The sequence below is a fragment of the Mastigoproctus giganteus genome, chromosome 2, assembly GCF_048544385.1.
Source record: "Mastigoproctus giganteus isolate SK-2022 chromosome 2, ASM4854438v1, whole genome shotgun sequence".
NCBI classification, from domain to species: domain Eukaryota; kingdom Metazoa; phylum Arthropoda; class Arachnida; order Uropygi; family Thelyphonidae; genus Mastigoproctus; species Mastigoproctus giganteus.
The window spans coordinates 168,778,569-168,798,655 of record NC_143576.1 but is presented as its reverse complement, the minus strand read 5'-3'; the positions used below and the strand labels follow the sequence as shown (position 1 = coordinate 168,798,655).

The 20,087-nt window shown below is 38.5% G+C and overlaps 1 protein-coding gene across 4 annotated transcripts in view; it reads right to left on the bottom strand.

Annotated features, from left to right (window-relative positions):
- LOC150089733 (chloride channel protein 2-like) overlaps positions 1 to 20,087 on the bottom strand; it is a 564,677-nt gene that overhangs the window by 63,487 nt on the left and 481,103 nt on the right. For all 4 annotated transcript variants that reach the window (XM_090368771.1, XM_090368772.1, XM_090368774.1 and 1 more), the window contains one exon: positions 10,257 to 10,304. In XM_090368771.1, coding sequence (XP_090224897.1) covers positions 10,257 to 10,304 — 48 coding nt within the window. The remainder of the gene's footprint in view (positions 1 to 10,256; positions 10,305 to 20,087) is intronic.

Here is a 20,087-nt window from a genome sequence, read left to right as displayed (position 1 = left end):
TGTCAATGATATACAGGAATTTTTCTAGCAGTGATAAGGAGGAGATTATCCCTGTATACAGTACTCAAGGCCACACCTTGAGTACTGTATACAGGTCTGGAGCCCTCATTTTAAGAAGGATATAGAGCTGTTGGAACGAGTACAGAGAAGGGCAACAAGATTAGTGAATGGAACAAAGGGTTGCTCTTAAGAAGAAAGGCTTAAATTTTGCAAATTATAGTGTCTGGAGACTAGGCACCTGCGAGGTGATCTGATTGTGGTGTATAAAGCCTTGCTTGTTTTGAGCATGCTAAATGCTGATGGGATTCTTCCTCTTACCTCAGAATAATTACCTGAGAGGCATAAATTCAAATTGAGGAAAGACAGATGTAGGATAGATGTGCGTAAGTTTGCCTTTAGCAAGTGTGGAGTTGGTTGGTGGAAGACTTCCATCCTTTGTTGTGGAAGTTGTTAGCCTAAATAAATCTAAGGCTGAGCTGGACAGGTATTTGGAACGAATGGAGGGGTGAAATGGGAGTGGTTTTTTAAAATTTTTTTTGGCTGATGCTGCATGAGCTTGCTTTTTTTTTTTTTTTTTTTTATGTGAACCCCAAACACAAGAGGTATTAGAACCTATAGTACTTAGTACCGTGCTTGGGTTGGAGGTTGAGAAGACGAAAGAAGATATTTGTTGACATTGGACTTTCTGTAGATTGTAATTTTCAGGAAATACGTATATAGGATGGTTGTTCCAGAAAACAGCAGTTGAATGAATAAATGAGGAAGATAAAAAGTTGGTTCTGTGGGTTTGAAGTTGGACAGTAAATGGATGTTGGCTGGTGGCGGCACGTGTTCGGACTGTTTTGAAAGAGAGAGAGAGAGAGAGAGAGAGAGAGAGTGAATTATAGAAGCCAATTCAGAAGAACAGTGCCCAGGGAAGTATCTGTAGAAGAGGCATGCAGCAGAAACAGTACATCTATGAGAAAGCGAGTGGAGAGACTCTGTTAGAGGTGAATTGTTAATTAACATAACTGCCCTCTTCTGGATGGAATCAAGAAGCCTGAGACAGGTTTTGGGGCACCACTCCAGATGTGGGAACAATATTCCATGGCAGGGCGGATTTGCAATTTATACAGAGTGAGCAGCTGTTTGGAAGAAAAGTAACGCCAAGAGCGAAAGAGAAAACCAAGTTTTTTAGATGCAGAGGAAGCAATATTTGTAATGTGCTTGTGCCAAGAGAGATTAGAAGTCAGGGTAATCCCCAAAAGAGATATATCATTTTGCCTAGAAATCGGAGTGTCACTAAAGATAGGCATAGCAGCAGAAGAATCCTTTTTGTGAGATAAAAGACAAGACTGAGTTTTAGAAGGGTTGAAATCAACTAAGTTGTCTTTGCCCCACTGGAGAATTACCCAAAGATCGGCATTTAAGGAATTGATAACAGATTTTCGAGAAGTTGAGTCTGATTGAGCAGGACAAGGTTTCTCAAAATGGAAAGTGGAATGCAATGTGCTATCATCGGCAAAACTATGGATGGGATTTCCAGTCAATGGAAGAAGGTCATTAATATACAAGAGGAAAAGAGCGGGGGAAAGAACTGAACCTTGGGGGACACCGACATTAGTGGAGAAGTTAGAAGACAGAGAGCCATCTACCATCACCCTCAGTGAGCGATGAGAGAGAAAACTGAATAACCAATTACTAAAAACAGTTGGCAAACCATAAGATGGAAGCTTGTTTAGAAGACCTTTATGCCAAACACGATCAAAAGCCTTTGAGATGTCAAGAGCAACTACTTGTGTTCCACCGAACCTTTCCATTGAATTACTCCATAAATGGGTAATATAAGCCAGAATATCACCAGTGGATCGACACTTACGGAATCCATACTGTCGATCGTTGATCAGATGGAAGGTTTCTAGGTAGTTTAAGAGTTGGCGGTTAATTGATTTCTCCATTACTTTAGAAAGAGTAGAAGTAATTGCAATGGAATGATAATTGGATGAGAGGGATTTGTCACCCTTTTTAGGAACTGGCTGGATATGAGCAAATTTCCAAGCAGAAGGAAAAACACCTTTGAATGGAGCGTGTTGGGAATGGTGGGAGGTGTTTTACAAAGATCATTAATACATGAGCTGGAAGAAAAATGGGTTGCTAGCAGGTCAGCTTTATCCTTGGCTGAAGTGACAACAGAACCATCTGGTTTGGACAGAGGTGGGAGCAGAAATGGGCAAAAGTTGTGGCCAATAGCTTTAGCAAGAGACCAGAATGCTCGGCTACCATTAGGACAAGAAGCAAGTTTTCTACTCTTAGCCTGTTCAAACTCTAGTTTGGACTGATTAATAACTGCTTTACAATTGTTGCAAGCTTTGGTGTAGGCAGAAAATGAAACTGAAGAATTAGAAACAAGCCAATTACGATATGCAACATTCTTCTCTTGAACAGCCTTAGCACATTTATTGGAAAACCAAGGTTTAGATAAAGGACGAGATTTTAAAGTGGAGCATGGGATAAAGGATTCCATTCCAGCAAGAATAATTTCACTGACACGATCTGAGCAAACGTTGACATCAGAAGTTTTGAAACAGTAATCCGACCAAGGAAAAGAAGAAAAGAAGTCTCTCAGGTCATCCCATTTTGCATTCTTGTAATGCCAAACGACACGAGGTTGGGAATAGCCATGAGATAAAGGTTCCATTGGAGAAGAGACAATCACCAAGTTGTGATCTGAAGTGCCTAAAGGACCTCTCACTTTGACCGTGTATTTAGAAGGGTTGTTTGTGAGAAAAAGATCAAGCGTATTGGCTGTATGATTGGGATTGTCCAGTATTCTTGTAGGTAAATGAACAATCTGTGCTAGGTCATTAGTAATTGCAAAAGCCTCAGCATCTCGACCTGCTGGGTCGGTGTGACTAGAAAATGGAAGCCAGCTGGAGTTGTGAACATTAAAATCACCAAGGAAAATTACCTCACTGTTAGGAAAGTTGGACTGGAGAAAGTCAAGTTGCAAAGAGGGGAAGTCAAAGAGCTCCAAGTGATTAGTGGAGTTGGGAGAACTGTAGAGACAACAGATGAATTTGACACAATGAGGTAGAGAGATTTTAAGCCAGAGAAGATCAAAGAGAGGAGATTCCAAATTGCCAAGTCTCTTGACAGGGAATATCAGAACGGACATATGCACAAGTAGCACCTTTGAGGCGAAAGGAATCACACAGCGAACAATTTGGGCATCTGAGACGAGCAGTAGTTGAATCAACCGATAACTGAGATTCTGTCTGAAAAAAGTACATGGGGTTTGGCAGACTGCAAGTGTAAATGGACAAAGTTGGGATTAGAACTGAGACCATGTATATTTGTGAAATGAATTAGGAAGTGCTTGGGAGGTTTAGATCTTTTCGCAGATAAGCTTGCTCTATTAGTTTGACAATTCATGGTGTATTCAATGGTAAGAAAAAGTGGGTGGGACATGCAGTATGAAGTAATGAAATTTTTGGATATGGTGTACACGTGGTAAGAATATACCCAGATCCTTGACATAACGTGGCCTCGACAATGCTCCCCGCATACACACTACTCGGACTCCTTCCAGTCACTATCTGGCAGAGTAGAGGTAGCAAGATTATACACTAGCTGATCCGGAAGCCTCCTAGAGAGTTACCAGTAGGTTCGGTCCGGTGTACTAACTAGTGGCTGGCCTGCGAACACCGTTTTAGAGCTGTACCCTCGAAATGTAAGGAATATTGGATCTCGCCATGACGTTCATCATAACCTCAAAAGTCATCAATCATATTGCATGATGGAAGATATAGGGAAGGGTTGACCGGAACTTAGCTCTAGAGACTAAACATGGGTTCCACCACTTCAAGCTTCCAATAAACAAAGTGGTGGTATTTCACCGGTTGATGAGAGTCATCTACCACCTAGTACTGCCTGGTAACATATAGGGGCGGCGTTCCTCCATGTGGTGTGGGCGCCACACCTCGACCCCAGCTTACGTCGGCAAAGCAACTAAGCAAACCCTTAGCCATAATTATGAGAGCATCCTTGGACTAAGGGGAGGCTCCCACGGACTGGAGAAGTGCAAATGTATCCCCAATTCACAAAGGGGGATCGAAGGGTGACACGAGTAATTACAGACCAGTTAGTTTAACTTCTGTTCCGTGTAAAATAATGGAGTCACTGGTTAAAGATGCATTGCAGGATCATCTAGACAAGACTGCAGCAATAATTCAGACACAGCATGGGTTTGTTAAGGGAAAGTCTTGTCTGACAAATCTGATAGGATATTATGATGTGGTTACAAAGGAACTGGATGCAAAAGGGTTAAGAGTGCAGAGAGGCTTAAGTTCTGCAAATTGCAGTGGCTGGAGACTAGGCACCTGTGCGGTGATCTGATTGAGGTGTATAAGGCCTTGAATGGGTTGAGCAAGCTGAATTCTGATGGGATCCTTCCACTTGTTCAGATTAGCATTAGCATTAGTAGAGGCATTTGATGCAAGAAAGCAAGCTTATGCAGCATCAGCCAAAAAAATTAAAGTAAAATAAATAAATAAAAAATAACCACTTCCACTTCACCCCTCTGTTCGTTCGAAATACCTGTCCAGCCGAGCTGCATATGATTACGAACCTAAGGGGGCATAAATTCAAATTAAGAAAAGACAAATATAGAATAGATGTGCAGAAATTTGCCTTTAGCCAGGGGGTGGTTAATTGCTGGAACAAACTTCCATCTGTCTTTGTGGAAGTTGATAGGTTGAATAAATTTAAGGAGGAACTGGACAGGCATTTGGAGGGAATGGTGTGATTTTTTTTTTTTTTTTTGGCTGATGCTGCATAAGCTCATACACATGCTTTCTTGTATCACATGCCACTATAACTACTACTACTACGTTGGTTCACACCTGGGTGGTCACCCACTATGTACTTGTGCATGGAGGTTATACCCAGGATTACTAACAGTCCCACCATCGTGAAGGTGCTAGCAGAGGATTTGGCTGTCACAGACCATCTGGACTTCGCCAGAATTGGGTCCACTTGACTTGAGTGTCACCCGAATCAGTTCCATCAGCATTTTAGACTCCCAGGTAGCAAGTACAGCTTGTCTGGCATATCTGAGAGAAAGGCTTTCTTGCATTATATATGCCTATGCTAATGCTAACTTACTAACTAAATTACAAGATGCAACAAGTCAAAGAGACCAGAAAAGCTAGCTGATTAATGGTATTTTATTTCACCAGGATAATGCATCTGTTCACGCATTGGCTGTTGTCACGGTGTAATTCATCAGGCTGGCTATGAATTGTAAAGTCACACACCATACTTTCCAGATCTAGCTCCATCTGATTTCCACCTATTTTCAAAACTAAAAACCAACTTGCCTAGAAGGATTTTTGGATATAATGATGTGGTAATATTAGCAGCACATTCCTTTTTTCAAGAAAGCAACTAACAAAATTGGGATCATAAATATGTAACTTTCTGAAATTGCACTGAATTACAAGGAGACTATATCAAAAAACAGTGTAAAGTTAATATCAGATAACTCTTCCTATACTAGGCTAGAATATTATCAAATAACCCTCATAGTCCATGAATTCCTGGGACACCTCACCAAGAAGGAGACTGTTAAAGTGCAGTTTCAACAAGGCATCACAAAAAAAATTACATTTCATGTGTGTCTATGGCTGAGCTATCCCAGCCATAGACTGCAAAAATTAAGACATTGCAAAAACTGCAAATATTTTAAAAGGAATACAGCCACCACACTCACTAGATTTGTTGCCTTTAGACTTCTGTTTTTTGTGGGACTACATCCAAAAGCACAATAATCACATGCATTCTGAAAGAACTGAAAAGCAACGTATCCAACATCTATACTAACATATATAATCTATCATAAAATGATGGATAAAATAATGTAAATGAATAATGAAAACATAACTGAACTTTTTAGAAGCTGAATACTTATTTTCAGTTTCTAAAATGTCCAGTTTCTTTCATTTTTTATTTTCCTAGTCAAGTACAAACAGATGAAAGTTGCTGTAATGATGTTTACAAACAAAACGGTCTAAAAGTTGTTTTTGTTTGGAGAGTGAGAAATGTTTCGAGGACTATGAAACTTGAATTCTCTGCTAATTTTTAATGGGTTTTTAACTGCTCAGAAAAAACAATAAAAATTCCATGACCAGTCAATGAACATATCTCAATCTCATAAACTGTAAAGAACGAAAGAGAAAATTTCACTGTTAGTGCCACAGTATCTATTATGGTGTGAGAGTAATGCTGGCATAGCTCATTATAAAAATAAATATAATGCTATATTAAGCACAGCAAATTACAACTTTTTTAATATGCTTACTGATAATAAGTTGGATCTTAATATATATTTTTATTTTATATACAGAACAGAACTGATAATAAGTTGGATCTTAATATATATTTTTATTTTATATACAGAACAGAATAACAATATCATTCTAGTTTTTGTGATTGTTACCTTTGCAAGGATATTTGCTGATGCTATCGAGGCAGTGTTAGATGGGTCAGAAAACTGCTAGCTTGTGGGGGGGGGATACATGGACTAATAGTTTAACAGTAGCCGCTGGCAGAGGTAAAAGCGATTCTTGCACTGTTTCTATTGGAATGAGCAGCATCCTGGAAAACAAGATGCAGGGGATTTCAGAGACTGCTGGGAGTCATTGCCATACAAGGAAACACATGGGTTGTGTTAGGATAACTAAGAATAGGAACAGGTGTATGTTTAGTTGCATGTACACCAATGCTAGGAGTTTGGTAAATAAATTTGATATATTTGAGGTGTTGGTCAAACCATCAAAGGCAGATATTGTTGGGATATCAGAGATGTGGTGTCACACAGATATAAGAAATGCAGAACTAGAATTTGGGGAGTACAATGTGTATAGGAAGGATAGACAGGATCGGAAGGGAGGAGGGGTTATGCTATTAGTTAAGAAACACAAAATCTAAGAAAGTGCATCCAATTGATGTGGGTGGACAATGCAATGTTGAGTCTGTTTGGTGTGACATAAGCACTGGGAAAGAAAAATGAGAGTAGGTGTGTGTGTTATAGGCCTAATGACTCTCATGAGTAAAATAAAAAACTGTACAGGGAAATAGAGTGGGCCAGTAAATCAGAGGGTCTTATAATGGGGATTTTAATTTCCCAGATATTGACTGGAATTTGTGGGTTGGTCACTCACACATCAGCAAGGCTTTTGTGGATTTATTGGACGATTATTTTCTACATCAGCATGTTCGGTGTTCGGGAGACAACAAGAGGAAGTAATACTCTTGATCTGATTATCAGTAGTGATTCTTCATGCATTAAGAATCTGCAGATAAAGGAACCACCAGGTGGCAGTGATCACAGTGTGTTGAAGAGGGATTTACTCAAAGAGATAATTACCATCAATGGTAAATGGGAGGGTTTTTACTTTCGTAAAGCCGACTACGGAGGTCTGAGACAGTATTTAAATTGTATACAGTGGGACCAACTGATGATGTTACCAACAGAAAATTCAAAATGGGAAGCATTCAAAGAATTAGTCTTGGAAGCTACCAGGCTTTACATATCAACTAAAAAATATTGTTCAAGGTTTAGGCCTAAATGGAGGTCAGATGAACTAATGAGATGTGGCAGAGAAGAAAAATGCACGAGATACATATAAATTAATGGGTGACATGGAAGCCTATGATAGATATAAGCTGGTCTGTAACCAAGTCACAAAGGAGGTTAGGCAGGCAAAGGCAGATTATGAGAAATCTTTGGCAAAGAATGCAAAGAAAAACAGCAAAGAGTTCTTTACATATGTAAACTCTAGAAGGAAGGGGATGAATCAGATTGGTCCACTGTACATCGATGGTTCAACTGTTGATGATCGTGCTCAGGTGGTTAACAAACTAAATGAGTATTTTGCATCTACACTCACACATGAGGAATTATTCAGGGAGGGGAATGCCAGAGGCGAACTAAACTCTGGCAGTGAGCTAGATGATTTTGTAATAATTGAGAGGATAGTGGAGGAGAAATTGTTCAGGATAAACATAAGAAAGGCACCTCGGGTGGGTGGGATCTATCCAGTTATATTAAACGAGGCAGCAAAGGAAGTAAGCAAGCCCTTGGCCACAATCATGACAGCTTCCTTGGACTTAGAGGAGGTACCTGTTGACTGGAGATGTGCAAATGTGACTGCAGTCCACAAAGGATCAAAGGACGACAGAAGTAATTATAGACCTGTTAGTTTAACTTCTGTTCCAGGGAAATTAATGGAGGCACTGGTTAAAGAAGCATTGCAGGATCATCTAGACAAGACTTCAGATATAGCTCAGACACAGCATGGTTTGGTTAAGGGGAAGTCTTGTCTGACCAATTTGATAGGATACTATGATGTGGTCACAAAGCAACTGGATGCAGAGAATAACTTTGATATCATATATTTGGATCTTAGAAAGGCATTTGATACTGTTGCACATGGAAGACTACTGCACAAATTGGAGCAGTGCAGCATTGGAGGCAAATTGCTGCTATGGATAAAGGGATGGTTGAGTGGGAGAAGACAGAGAGCGGTAATCAGTGGACACTGCACTTCGTGGACTAATGTTATTAGTGGAGTCCCTCAGGGTTCAGTGTAAATTTTTGTTTTATATACAGAACAGAATAACAACATCATTCTAGTGTTCGGTCCATTGTTGTTTTCTGTATTTATAAATGATGGTATATCAGGCTTACTGTCCAAGTTTGTAGGCAATACGAAGGTTGGCAGTTTGTTAATGACAGTACATTGCTGCAAAAGGATTTAGAAAAGTTTAGCAGATGGGTTGAGAGGTGGCAAATGTAAAGTATTACATATGGGAAGCAGTAACCCCAGAGTAACGTTTCAACTCTGTGGTACTACACTGACAGTGGTAAAGAATGAAAGGGACCTGGGAGTAATTGTGCAGGCAGATATGAAGTTTTCTGAGCAGTGCAGACAGTCTGCAAAATTACAGATTATTCCCTTGTATAAGGCAATGGTCAGGCCACACCTTGAGTACTGTATACAGGTCTGGAGGCCTCATTTTAAGAAGGATGTAGAGCTGTTGGAACAAGTACAGAGAAGGGCAACAAGATTAGTGAATGGAACAAAGGTTGCTCTTATGAAGGGCAACAAGATTAGTGAATGGAACAAAGGGTTGCTCTTATGAAGAAAGGCTTAAGTTTTGCAAATTGCAGTGGCTGGAGACTAGGCACCTGTGCGGTGATCTGATTGAGGTGTATAAGGCCTTGAATGGGTTGAGCACACTGAATTCTGATGGGATTGTTCCTCTTGCTCAGAATAATCACCTGAGAGGGCATAAATTCAAATTGAGGAAAGACAGTTGTAGGATAGATGTGCGGAAGTTTGCCTTTAGTCAGCATGTAGTTGATTGGTGGAACAGACTTCCATCTTTTGTTGTGGAAGTTGATAGCTTAAATAAATTTAAGGCTGAGCTGGACAGGTATTTGGAATGAACGGAGGGATGAAATCAGTCTGTTTTTTTTTTTTTTTTTTTTTTTTTTGGCTGATGCTATATAAGCTTGCTTTCTTGCATCGTATGCCTCTACTAAAGCTAATGCTAATTTTGTTCTCTATATTGATCTGCATATGAATATTTTTTATTCCCTTGAATACATGGGCTCAAATATCTGTACAGAAATTTAAAAATATAGCAGTTCATTCTTTCTAAATGAATCATAACACTGCCATCAATTAACATAAAAATAGTTCCAACCAGTTACAAACGTAAAAGATCAGTTGCAAAACCAGTTATCTTAACTCTAGAATATTTACATTCATCCTTCATTATCTTAAAAAATTAACCATAGTATTTTTTATTAATATCATTTTAAACACCTTACACAATGTAGTATAATTCTATAGCCTCAAATTTATCTTCTTGCAGAATCTCTAACAACATATTTATTATATGCATATTTTGCAATGCAACAGTTAGTCACTGATATTATTAAACCCTTTCTTGCTTTTCCATTGACGTAACACAAAAATTCTGAATCAATGGGATAATAATTCACTAAAAATCCATGGACAATTTTGTAATATATAGGCTGTACATACAAAAAAAAAAAAATTTGCAATATAACATGGAACCTAATAATGAATGCAAGCACTGTTAATACATGCAACATTCAATTCACAGCACAAACTGAAGGATTTACAAGGAATGCTTACAATTTCTATATAGCAATCCAAGCAGACATCACACACACACACACTTACCAGCTGCACTCTCTTTGGGATGTTTGGAGTAGTAGGGCCACTGTTTGACTGTTAGTAAGAAGAAAATACAAATTAGGAGGAGTTAAAATAGTTGATAACTCATACTTATTATTTTTAGTTACTAGCACAATTTAAACTTAAAGAATTCCAAACCAACAAGAATCTAACTATATGTCATTGACACTACTCCCTTGGGATAGATAGATCACTTTAATAATCCTTTAAACTTTGTGCATTTATAAAATATAATGAGAAAATTCAAATATTAGTAGAACATGATTTCAAATGTAAAATACTGGTTCTCATGAAGTGACTTTTATAAATGACATGCATGAAGGGATAGAAGGCATGAGGTCAAAACTTGTAAGTGGTGTGAAGATTGGAAAAGGGACAGCTACATTTATGCAGAAAAATGCGGTCTTACACTTGAGGAATAGCAAACCCAAAATAACTTAAACACTTGATGGGATCGAATTAAAAACAACAGAAGAAGAAAAGAATCTGAGAGTTATGACAGAAGACATGAAGTTCTCTGAGCAGTGCAGGCAGGCAGGCAACAAGGAAGACCCATGGTATCCTCTCTACAATTTATCAAACACTTGCCTGTAGAGACAGGGGATCATAATACCACTGTATTCAAGTATGGAGACTGCACCTCAAAAAGAACTTTGGGCTTCTTAAAAGGATTCAAAGATTGGCAACCCACTTGGTGAGAGCTGCAAATGAATGTCCATATGAAGAAAGACTGAATATGTGGGCTGCAGAGATTAGCAACCAGGCACCTTAAGAGGGAAACCGATTGGGTCTATAAGAATTTGAGAGGGGATAGCAAAATAAATGAAGGTGAAATTTTCAGTTATAAATGATTCCAGAACTGGAAACCATAAATTCAAATTACAAAGAAAGACATTTACACTGGATTGCAGGAGGTTTTCTTTCAGGCAGTCAGTTGTTAATACAGGAATATGTTATTCATGTGGATAGTTGAGTTATAACTTGGGGAAATTCAAAGATGCTGCATTACCAAAGTTGGGAGATAAACACATAGATTGTTTATTTTTTAAAAATTTTTATAGATTTATTTATTTTATTATCTTTTTATTTTGGCTGGTGCAGCAAAAGCCCGTGGCTTCCTGTTGTTATATGGCTAATACCACACATACTGGCCAAACAAGTATTGAATCAGGCCATCTTTGTTTCAAATAACATCAATTGTGTGGTGTTCCATGGATTTCTATAATGTCTTTTGGCTTAATTGTAACCATTCTTCAAGCAAAATGTCATGTAGCTGCCACAAAGTTGATAGAAGAGAACCTCACTGCTGAATAGCTCTCTCTCTCTCTCTCATATCCCACACATTATCAATAGGATTGAGATCAGGTGAATGTAGGAGTCAGGAAAGATGGTGGAAATCCATGTTGTGTTTTCTGAACCATTTTTGCATATTGCAATCAAAGCAGAGTCATCCATAAAGTGGCTATCACCTTCAGGATAAAAGTGTAAATTGCAGGGCTGCAGTAGATCTGATACAAAATTCAGGTACTCCCTGGATGACATTTGACATTCCATTAGTATCAAACAGTCCATGCCCACAAAATTTCCCCATGCCATGATACCACATCTAGTTGTCAGGGTTGTGTTAACAAGGCAAGCAGGGTCCATCACTTTGTAAGGTTCTCGCTACACTCTCTGCCTACCAACAGTGCAAAATAAGTGTATCATGATTCATCTGACCACATGACTTTCTTCTATTGTTCTACTATCCAATCATGACATTCTCAGGACTTTTTTTCTCTCTAAAAAAAATTGCTTCCAAATAGGCAGGCCAATACCCAATTTCTTCAATTTCTTGCATATGGTATGGGTTGAAATAGGGCAGTTCTGGACTTGGTTGAATTTAGATGCTATTTGCTGCACACTGGATGTCCTATTTTTCTGTACAGTCCTTAGAGTAAGACGGCTTCACCCTTGAAGTATTGGTTTTTTTCTGTCACATTTATGCCTTTGAGATGTGAAAGAACTGCTTGCTTTCCAGTCATTAAAAACCTTTGAGGTGATTGCTTTTGTTTCTGGAAAAAAACAAAAACCTTATCTATACAACCTACAACCATTCTTATCAAACTTGTCTCAAAGCCAGAAGCTACTGATCCAGTGTTTGCTAGAATGTCATTCTTGACATCCAGGAGGGATAGTTTATTCTAGTGTCAATAACAATGCTGACTACACTTCCCTAAGGTCCAATCTATAGGTTTTCTTGAATTTTCTATTTATGATACCTGGTTTTTGTATTTCATTTCAATATGAAAATTCTAGTGACACGCATTTTGCTCACACAGTCTCCAACCCCATGAGATATACGCTTTCCAAGTTCTGTAAATCATATCTTTGTAGTCACTTCTCACATAAACGTCTCTTTGTTATTATCAACAGATGAATTACAAGAATTCATGCCTCCACGATAAAGCACAACATTTTAGATGTAGTCTCACTATTGACTTATATAATGGAACAATTGCATTTCACCCTAGATGTAAAGGTACAGAAAATCACTGATAACACCTCATGCACATTCTTGTAATACATAATTTTAATGTAATAATTCTTGTAATGATAGTAACTGTAATACATTGTAACAATGTAAAGTAAGTTTTATCATGATTAATCTGTCAGAATAAAAAATACCAATTTTGGAAAATGTACTTGTAAATATACATAATGTTTTGGCTCATTGGTGTATACCAATGAGCCAAAACATTATGACAGCGAATCGTTATGCAAATCAAAGCAACTGCAGGTAAACTACAGCGTGTGATGGGCTGGGACATGGTATAAAAAACACCTGATACTGAGCTCCATCAATCAGTGGTACTCTTGTTCTTCAGATGGGAAAGGCAGCGGACTTAAGCAAGCTTAACAAAGACCAAATTCTAATGTCCAGATGACTGGGTCAGAGTATATCCGAAATGGCATGGCTGGTGGGGTGCTCATGGTCAGCTGTGGTTAGTACCTACCAAAAGCGGTCCGAGGAAGGAAAACCCAAGAACCGCCGGCAAGGTGTTGGACAACCATGGCTCATCAATGCTCGAGGTGAGTGAAAGGTTCTCCTGGATGGTACGTGGCAACAGAAGGGCGACTGTGGCATAACTAGCTGGTAATCGAAATGCTGGTGACAAGAGTAAATGTGTCACAACACACAGTACTTCGAACCCTGCTGAAAATGGGGTTGCATAGCCGCAGACTGCTCCGAGTGCCCATGCTAACCACGATTCACCGGTGGCAGTGCCTACAATGGGCATGCAAGCATCGAAACTGGACCTTGAGTGATTGGAAGAATGTTGCTGGTCCAATAAATCACGTTTCCTGTTGCACCATGTGGACGGCCAGGTACGTGTGCTTCGTTTACCTGGGGAAGTGATGGCACGTGGATGCACCAGGGAATGAAAAAAGCTGATGGCAGTGGTGTCATGATTTGGGCAATGTTCTGCTGGGATACCTGGGTCCAGTCATCCATGTGCCAGGCACTCTGACGTCTACCACCTACCTAAACATCATTGATGACCAGGTACACCCTTTCATGGCAACGGTCTTTCCATCTGGCAGTGCGGTCTTTCAGCAGGATAATGTGCCATGCCACACCACCCGGATTGTTCGAGACTGGTTCGCGGAACATGAGGAAGACTTCTAGATATTGCCCTGGCCTCCAAATTCCACAGACATCAATCCCATCGAGCAGCTGTGGTTTGTTTTGGAACAGCAACTCCAATCTGCGGAGTCTCAACCACAGACCTCAGAGGAGTTAAAGGACCTGCTGGTTATGTGTTGGTACCAGATACCACAAGACACATTTAGAAATCTTGTCCGTGCCTCGCTGGGTATGAGCTGTTTTGGTACCGCACATGGAGGACCAACATCATATTAGGTAGGTGGTCATAATGTTTTGGCTCATCAGTGTATTTGGTTTATTATATGTACTATTGCAATTAATTCTTGTAAACAAAATAAGCACATTAAGTTATAATCTGGCAGTGAAATATTTCCAAAGTAGTGTCCATAATTTATCAATCAATGGAATTAGTCTCATGACATTGTTAATTACTATAATGGGATGCATCATGGGAGGTTATTAGTGCAAAAGATGTTTATAATAATTTGAACAACAAAACAGAGCAAGGGAGAGATTTGAATCACAATGCAAATGGGTTGTAAATTAAATGGTTCTGTTTGCAGTTTGTAGGAAGAAATTATTAAACCAAATAAAATACTTGTATTTCTCTACTAATTATTATAGGTTGTAGTGTGTGATATATAGACCTCAGTGAGTCTGAGGGATTGCAATTTGATTCCAAGCATATAAAAGTTTTCAGAAATATCTATGGAAAAGAAGAGGAACAACCAATCAATCATGTATATATATATATATGGATAGAATAAAACATGAATTTGCACAACTGCTTGCATTCACTTATGGCAGAAGGGAAATCTTGAAGAAAATACAAATTATGAAATTAATTTTATTTCATTGTAGAATTTCATAAATTTAAAGGAGAGATGCAATTGTAAAGAGAAATTTAAATAGCTGTGATTTAAACAATGCCTCATTCTAAGAAAGAACTATTTAAGGAAATAACAATAGACAAAAACATGGAAGTAATTTAGATTTCTATAGATTACAGTTTTAAAGATATTAGCATTAACAATTGCAAACGATACAAAAAAGCAAACTTATACAGCATCAGCAAAAAAAAAGACACCCCCCCCCCATTTCACCTCATTCTCATCTCTTTCATCATGCAGTGTGATTGATGTTTTGATGGGCATCATGGTGAAATCCAATCTTCCTTACATTTCAAGGGTTACAGCTCTAAAAGTGTTTGCAGCTGGCTGCTAGATAGTCCACTGGAAAGAACCTATTGGTAACTATCTATGCAGCTTCCAGATCAGCTAGTGTATAATCTCGCTGCCTCTACTCTGCCAGTTAGTGACTAGACGGAGTCTGAGTAGTGTGCATGCAGGCGGCATTATAGAGGCCATGTTACATCAAGGAGCTGGGTATATTCTTGGCATGAGTACAAAATATATATAAAAATTTCATCATTTTATACAGCATGTCTTCCCCAACTTTTCTTTCTACTGAATACATCATGAATTGTCAAATTAATAGAACAAACTTATCTGCAAAAAGATCTAAAACTCACAAACACTTATTTGTTCATTTCACAAAAATGTGGTCTCAGTTCCAATCTCAATGATGTCCATTTCCATTTACAGTCTGAAAAACCCCATGTACTCTTTCTGACAGAATCCCAATTATCAGTTGATTCAATGACCGCCCATTTCAGTTATCCAACTTATTCACTGTATGACTCCTTTCACTTCAAAGACTGTACTTGTGCATATGTCCATTCTGATATTCCCTGTCAGAGACTTAGTAATTTGGAATCTTCTCCGGATTAAAATCTCTCTGCCACATTCTGTCAAATTCATCTCTTGCTTCTATTGTTCTCTCAACTCCACTGATCACTTAAAACTCTTTAACATCCTCTCTCTGTTTGAAACGTGACTTTCTCCAGTCCAACTTTCCTACCAGTGAGGAAATTTTCCTTGATCTTTTCTAAATGACCATTCTAAATCTTGGTTTTCCAATAAATGTGCTAAGGCTGGTCAAATAAGAATGTTGCATATAGCAATTGGCTTATATTCAAATCTCCATATTCATTTTCTGCCTACACCAAAGCTCACAAAAATTGAAAAGCAGTTATTAATCAATCCAAACCAGATTGATTTCAAACAGGCTAAGAGTAGAAAACTTGCTTTTGTCTAAATGGTAGTTGAGCATTCTGGTCTCTTGCCAAAGCTATTAGCCGCAACTTCTGCCCACCTCTATTCCTGCCTCTATCAAAACCAGATTGTTTTATTGCCACTTCAGCCAAGGGTAAAGCTGACCTGCAAGCATCTTAATTTTCTTCCAGTTGTGTATTGGTGATCTTGGTAAAACACCTCCCAGCATGCTCCATTCAATGCATCTTGTGGTCTTTTATCAAAAGGATGGCAAAAGGATTTTGAACAATCCTGATGATAAGAAAATTCCAGGTCCTAATGGTATTTCTCCACTTGTTTTCAAAACCTGTGCTTTTAAACTTACTCCTGTTCTGTGTTGCCTTTTTTCACTTTCTTATTCCAAAGTTGTTTCTCCTTCTTCTTGGAAATTTGCACATATTCAACCAGTTACTAAAAAGGGTAACAAATCCCTCCCATCCAATTATTGCCTAATTGCACTTAATTCTGCTCTTTCTAAAGTAATGCGAAATCAATTAACTGCCAACTCCTCTCTAGAAATCTTCCATTTGATCAATGATCACACCAATATGGATTCCATCAGTGTCAATCCACTGGTGATATTCTAGCTTATGTTAACCATCTGAGGAAACAAATTCAATGGAAAAGTTTGATGAAACTCAAACAGTTGCTCTTGATATTTCAAAGGCTTTTGATCATGATCTTCATAAAGGTCATCTAAATAAGCTTCCATCTTTTGGTTTGCCAACTGTTTTTTTGTAAATGGCGATTCAGTTTTCTCTCTGACCACTCACAGCAGGTGAGGCAGATGGCTTTATCTTCTCCACTAATGCTAGTGCTCCCCATGATTCAGTTCTTTCTCCACTCTTTTCCTCTTATATGCCTCTACTAATGCTAATTGCTAATATTAATAACCTTCTTCCATTAACCAGAAATCCTATCCATAGTTTTGCTGATGATAACACATTGTATTCCATTTAGTTTCTGAAACCTTGCCCTGCACAAACAGCTTCAACTTCGAATATCCACTACCAATTCCTTAAATGCTGATCGCTGGATAATTCTCCAGTTGGGCAGAGATAACTTAGTTGATTTCAATCCTTCTAAACCTCAGTCCTGTTTAAATAGCTCACAAAAAGGATTCTTCTACTCCTATGCCTATCTTTGATAATACTCTGATTTCTAGGCAAGATCATACATATCTGTTGGATAACCCTGACTTCTAATGTCTTTTGGCAAAAGCATATTACAAATATTGCTTCTGCATCTAAAAAACTGGGTTTTCTCTTTCATCCTTGGCATCACTTTTCTTCCAAACAGCTTTTCACTCTGTACAAATCACAAATTTGTTCACTCTGTACAAATCACAAATCCGCCCTACAATGAAATATTGTTCACATATCTGGAATATTGCCCGCAAAACCTCTCTCAGGCTTCTAGCTTACATTCAAAAGAGGGAAGGTTAAGCTAATTAATGACTCATCTCTAACAGAGTCTCTCCACTCTCTGTCTCAGAGATATTCAGTTTCTGCTGCATGCCTTTTCTATAGACACTTCCACGGTCCTTCTGAGTTGACTTCTATAATTCCCAATCTCTCTTCCAAAGCAGTACAAACACATGCCAGAACCAGTCGACATCCTTTTAGTGTCCAATTTCAAACTCACAGAACCAACTTTTCTTCTTCCTCATTTATTCATTCAACTTCATTTTTCTAGGACAAACTTCCTTCATATGTATTTCCTCAAAATTATAATCTATATAAATTCAAGTCTTTCATCTTCTTAACCTGCAACCCATGCATGGTACTAAGTACTATATGTTCTATAACTCTTGCATTTTGGGGTTTTGATAAAAAAAAAAAAAAAAAAAACCTACTCATTCCATCCAATAGTCTGTAGAGTTCTTCCATGAATTTATTTAAACTATCAACTTCCACAACGAGTTGAGAGTGTTCAAGCATAGAATTTTACGAAACGTTTTTGGGCTCATAAGATGTTGATGGATCCCGGAGGATCAGATTGAACATCTGGCCCCAAAAACTTTCCATCTTATTCAATGTGTGGTCATTGTCAAGACATTGCTGGATCCTGGAGGATCAGGATGAACTTGACCATCTTATTCAGGGTGCGGACATCATTTGTGAAGAGCCAGAGACCTGCCTGATTGGGACATGTTATGAGAATGGATGACATCAGAACATCTAAGAGTATAATGAAATGGAAACCTACTGGTAGGAGGGGAGAGAGGAAGACTACGGAAAAGATGGATGATGTAGAAGAGGGCTTAAAGATCATGAGAATATGAAGTTGGAGAAGTTTGACTTCTTGGAGGGCTTATTGGTGGAACATCATTGAGAAGGCTAAGACCCACCTGGTTATAACATCAAAAGAAAAAGATCAACTTCCACAATAGAAGGAAGTTTGTTCCAGCAATCAACCACCTGCTGGCTAAAGGAAACTTTTGCACATGTATTCTGCAATTTTCCTTCCTCAATTTGAATTTGTGCCTCCTCATATGTGGGGTCTGAGCAAGAGGAATGATCCTATCAGCATTGAACTGGCTCAATCCATTCAAAGCTTTAAACACTTCAATCGGGTGCCTAGTCTCCAGACATTGCAATTTGCAGAACTGAAGCCTTTCTTGATAAGAGCACCCCTTTGTTCCACTCACCAAGCTCACTGCCCTTCTCTGTACTCATTCCAGTAGCTTTGCATCCTTCCTAAAGTGAGGCCTCCAGACCTGTATGCAGTACTCAAGATGTGGCCTGACCACTGCATTCTACAATGGGTTAATCACCTCCTCATCCCTGCTAGCAACATCTCTGTATATCATTGACAGAACCCCCATGAACTGCCATGGCACCCTGTCTGCACTGCTCAGAGAACTCCATATCTGACTGCATGATTACCCAAGATCTTTTTCATTTTCCACTACTCTGAGTGTAGTACCACACAGTTGGTAAGTTACTCTGGGGTTACTGCTACCTATATGCAGTACTTTGCATTTAACAATGTTAAACTTCACCTGCCATTTCTCAGCACATCTGCCTAACTATTCTAGATACTATTGCAGTAGCATACTGGCATTACTGTCATTAACTACTTTGTATCATCTGCAAACGTGGACGTTAAGCCTGATATGCCTTCATCAATATCACTGATAAATATAAAATAATAGAATAAATAAAAAACTAAATATAGAAAGAAAATAAAGAAATAAAATTGATATAAATATAGAAAACAAATCATTGATAAACATAGAAATACTTAGAGAAAAAAAAAATTTAACTTGTAAAAAGAAAACTAAAAGGATATCAGAGATAACGTTCCATATTCTATTGTAGTTCTGATGTGCCAACGTGCACAGTGTCCTACTATTAATATCCGTACACCAGCATATCTACAAACAATCATTATATAGAAAGCTAATAATGTGCACTAAAACCTATCCATCCACCAGCATACCTACAAACTATCATTATATAGAAAGCTAATAATGTGCACTAAAACCTATCCATCCACCAGCATATCTACAAACAATCATTATATAGAAAGCTAATAATGTGCACTAAAACCTATCCATCCACCAGATTATCTACAAACACCGTTATAAAGAAAACTAATAATGTGCACTAAAACCTTTACTCTTTATCGCAGCTTCTAGTTTCTGAGAACACTCAACACCAAGTTTTTTTTTTTTTTTTTTTTTTGTAAAAGTCCTCTAACATTTTCCACCAGTCACCCTTCAAAGCAGTGGCCAGTTCAGCTGTTTTTTGGGCAGTCTCTTCTCACACATATCCGACAATGTAATTCATCCCAAGGGTTCTCTATACGATTGAAGTCAGGGCTCTATGCATGTATGGGGCCTTCCCTGACATGCTGCCACAATATAGATAATTCATTATTGTCCAGAATGTCTCAACAGATCTTAGCAATTCACAGTTTTTATCCAAAACAACCAATGGTCCCAGGAAAAACCATTAAAAACAGTTCCAGACCATCACACATTGCCTCTGCCAAACTTCACTGCTAAGA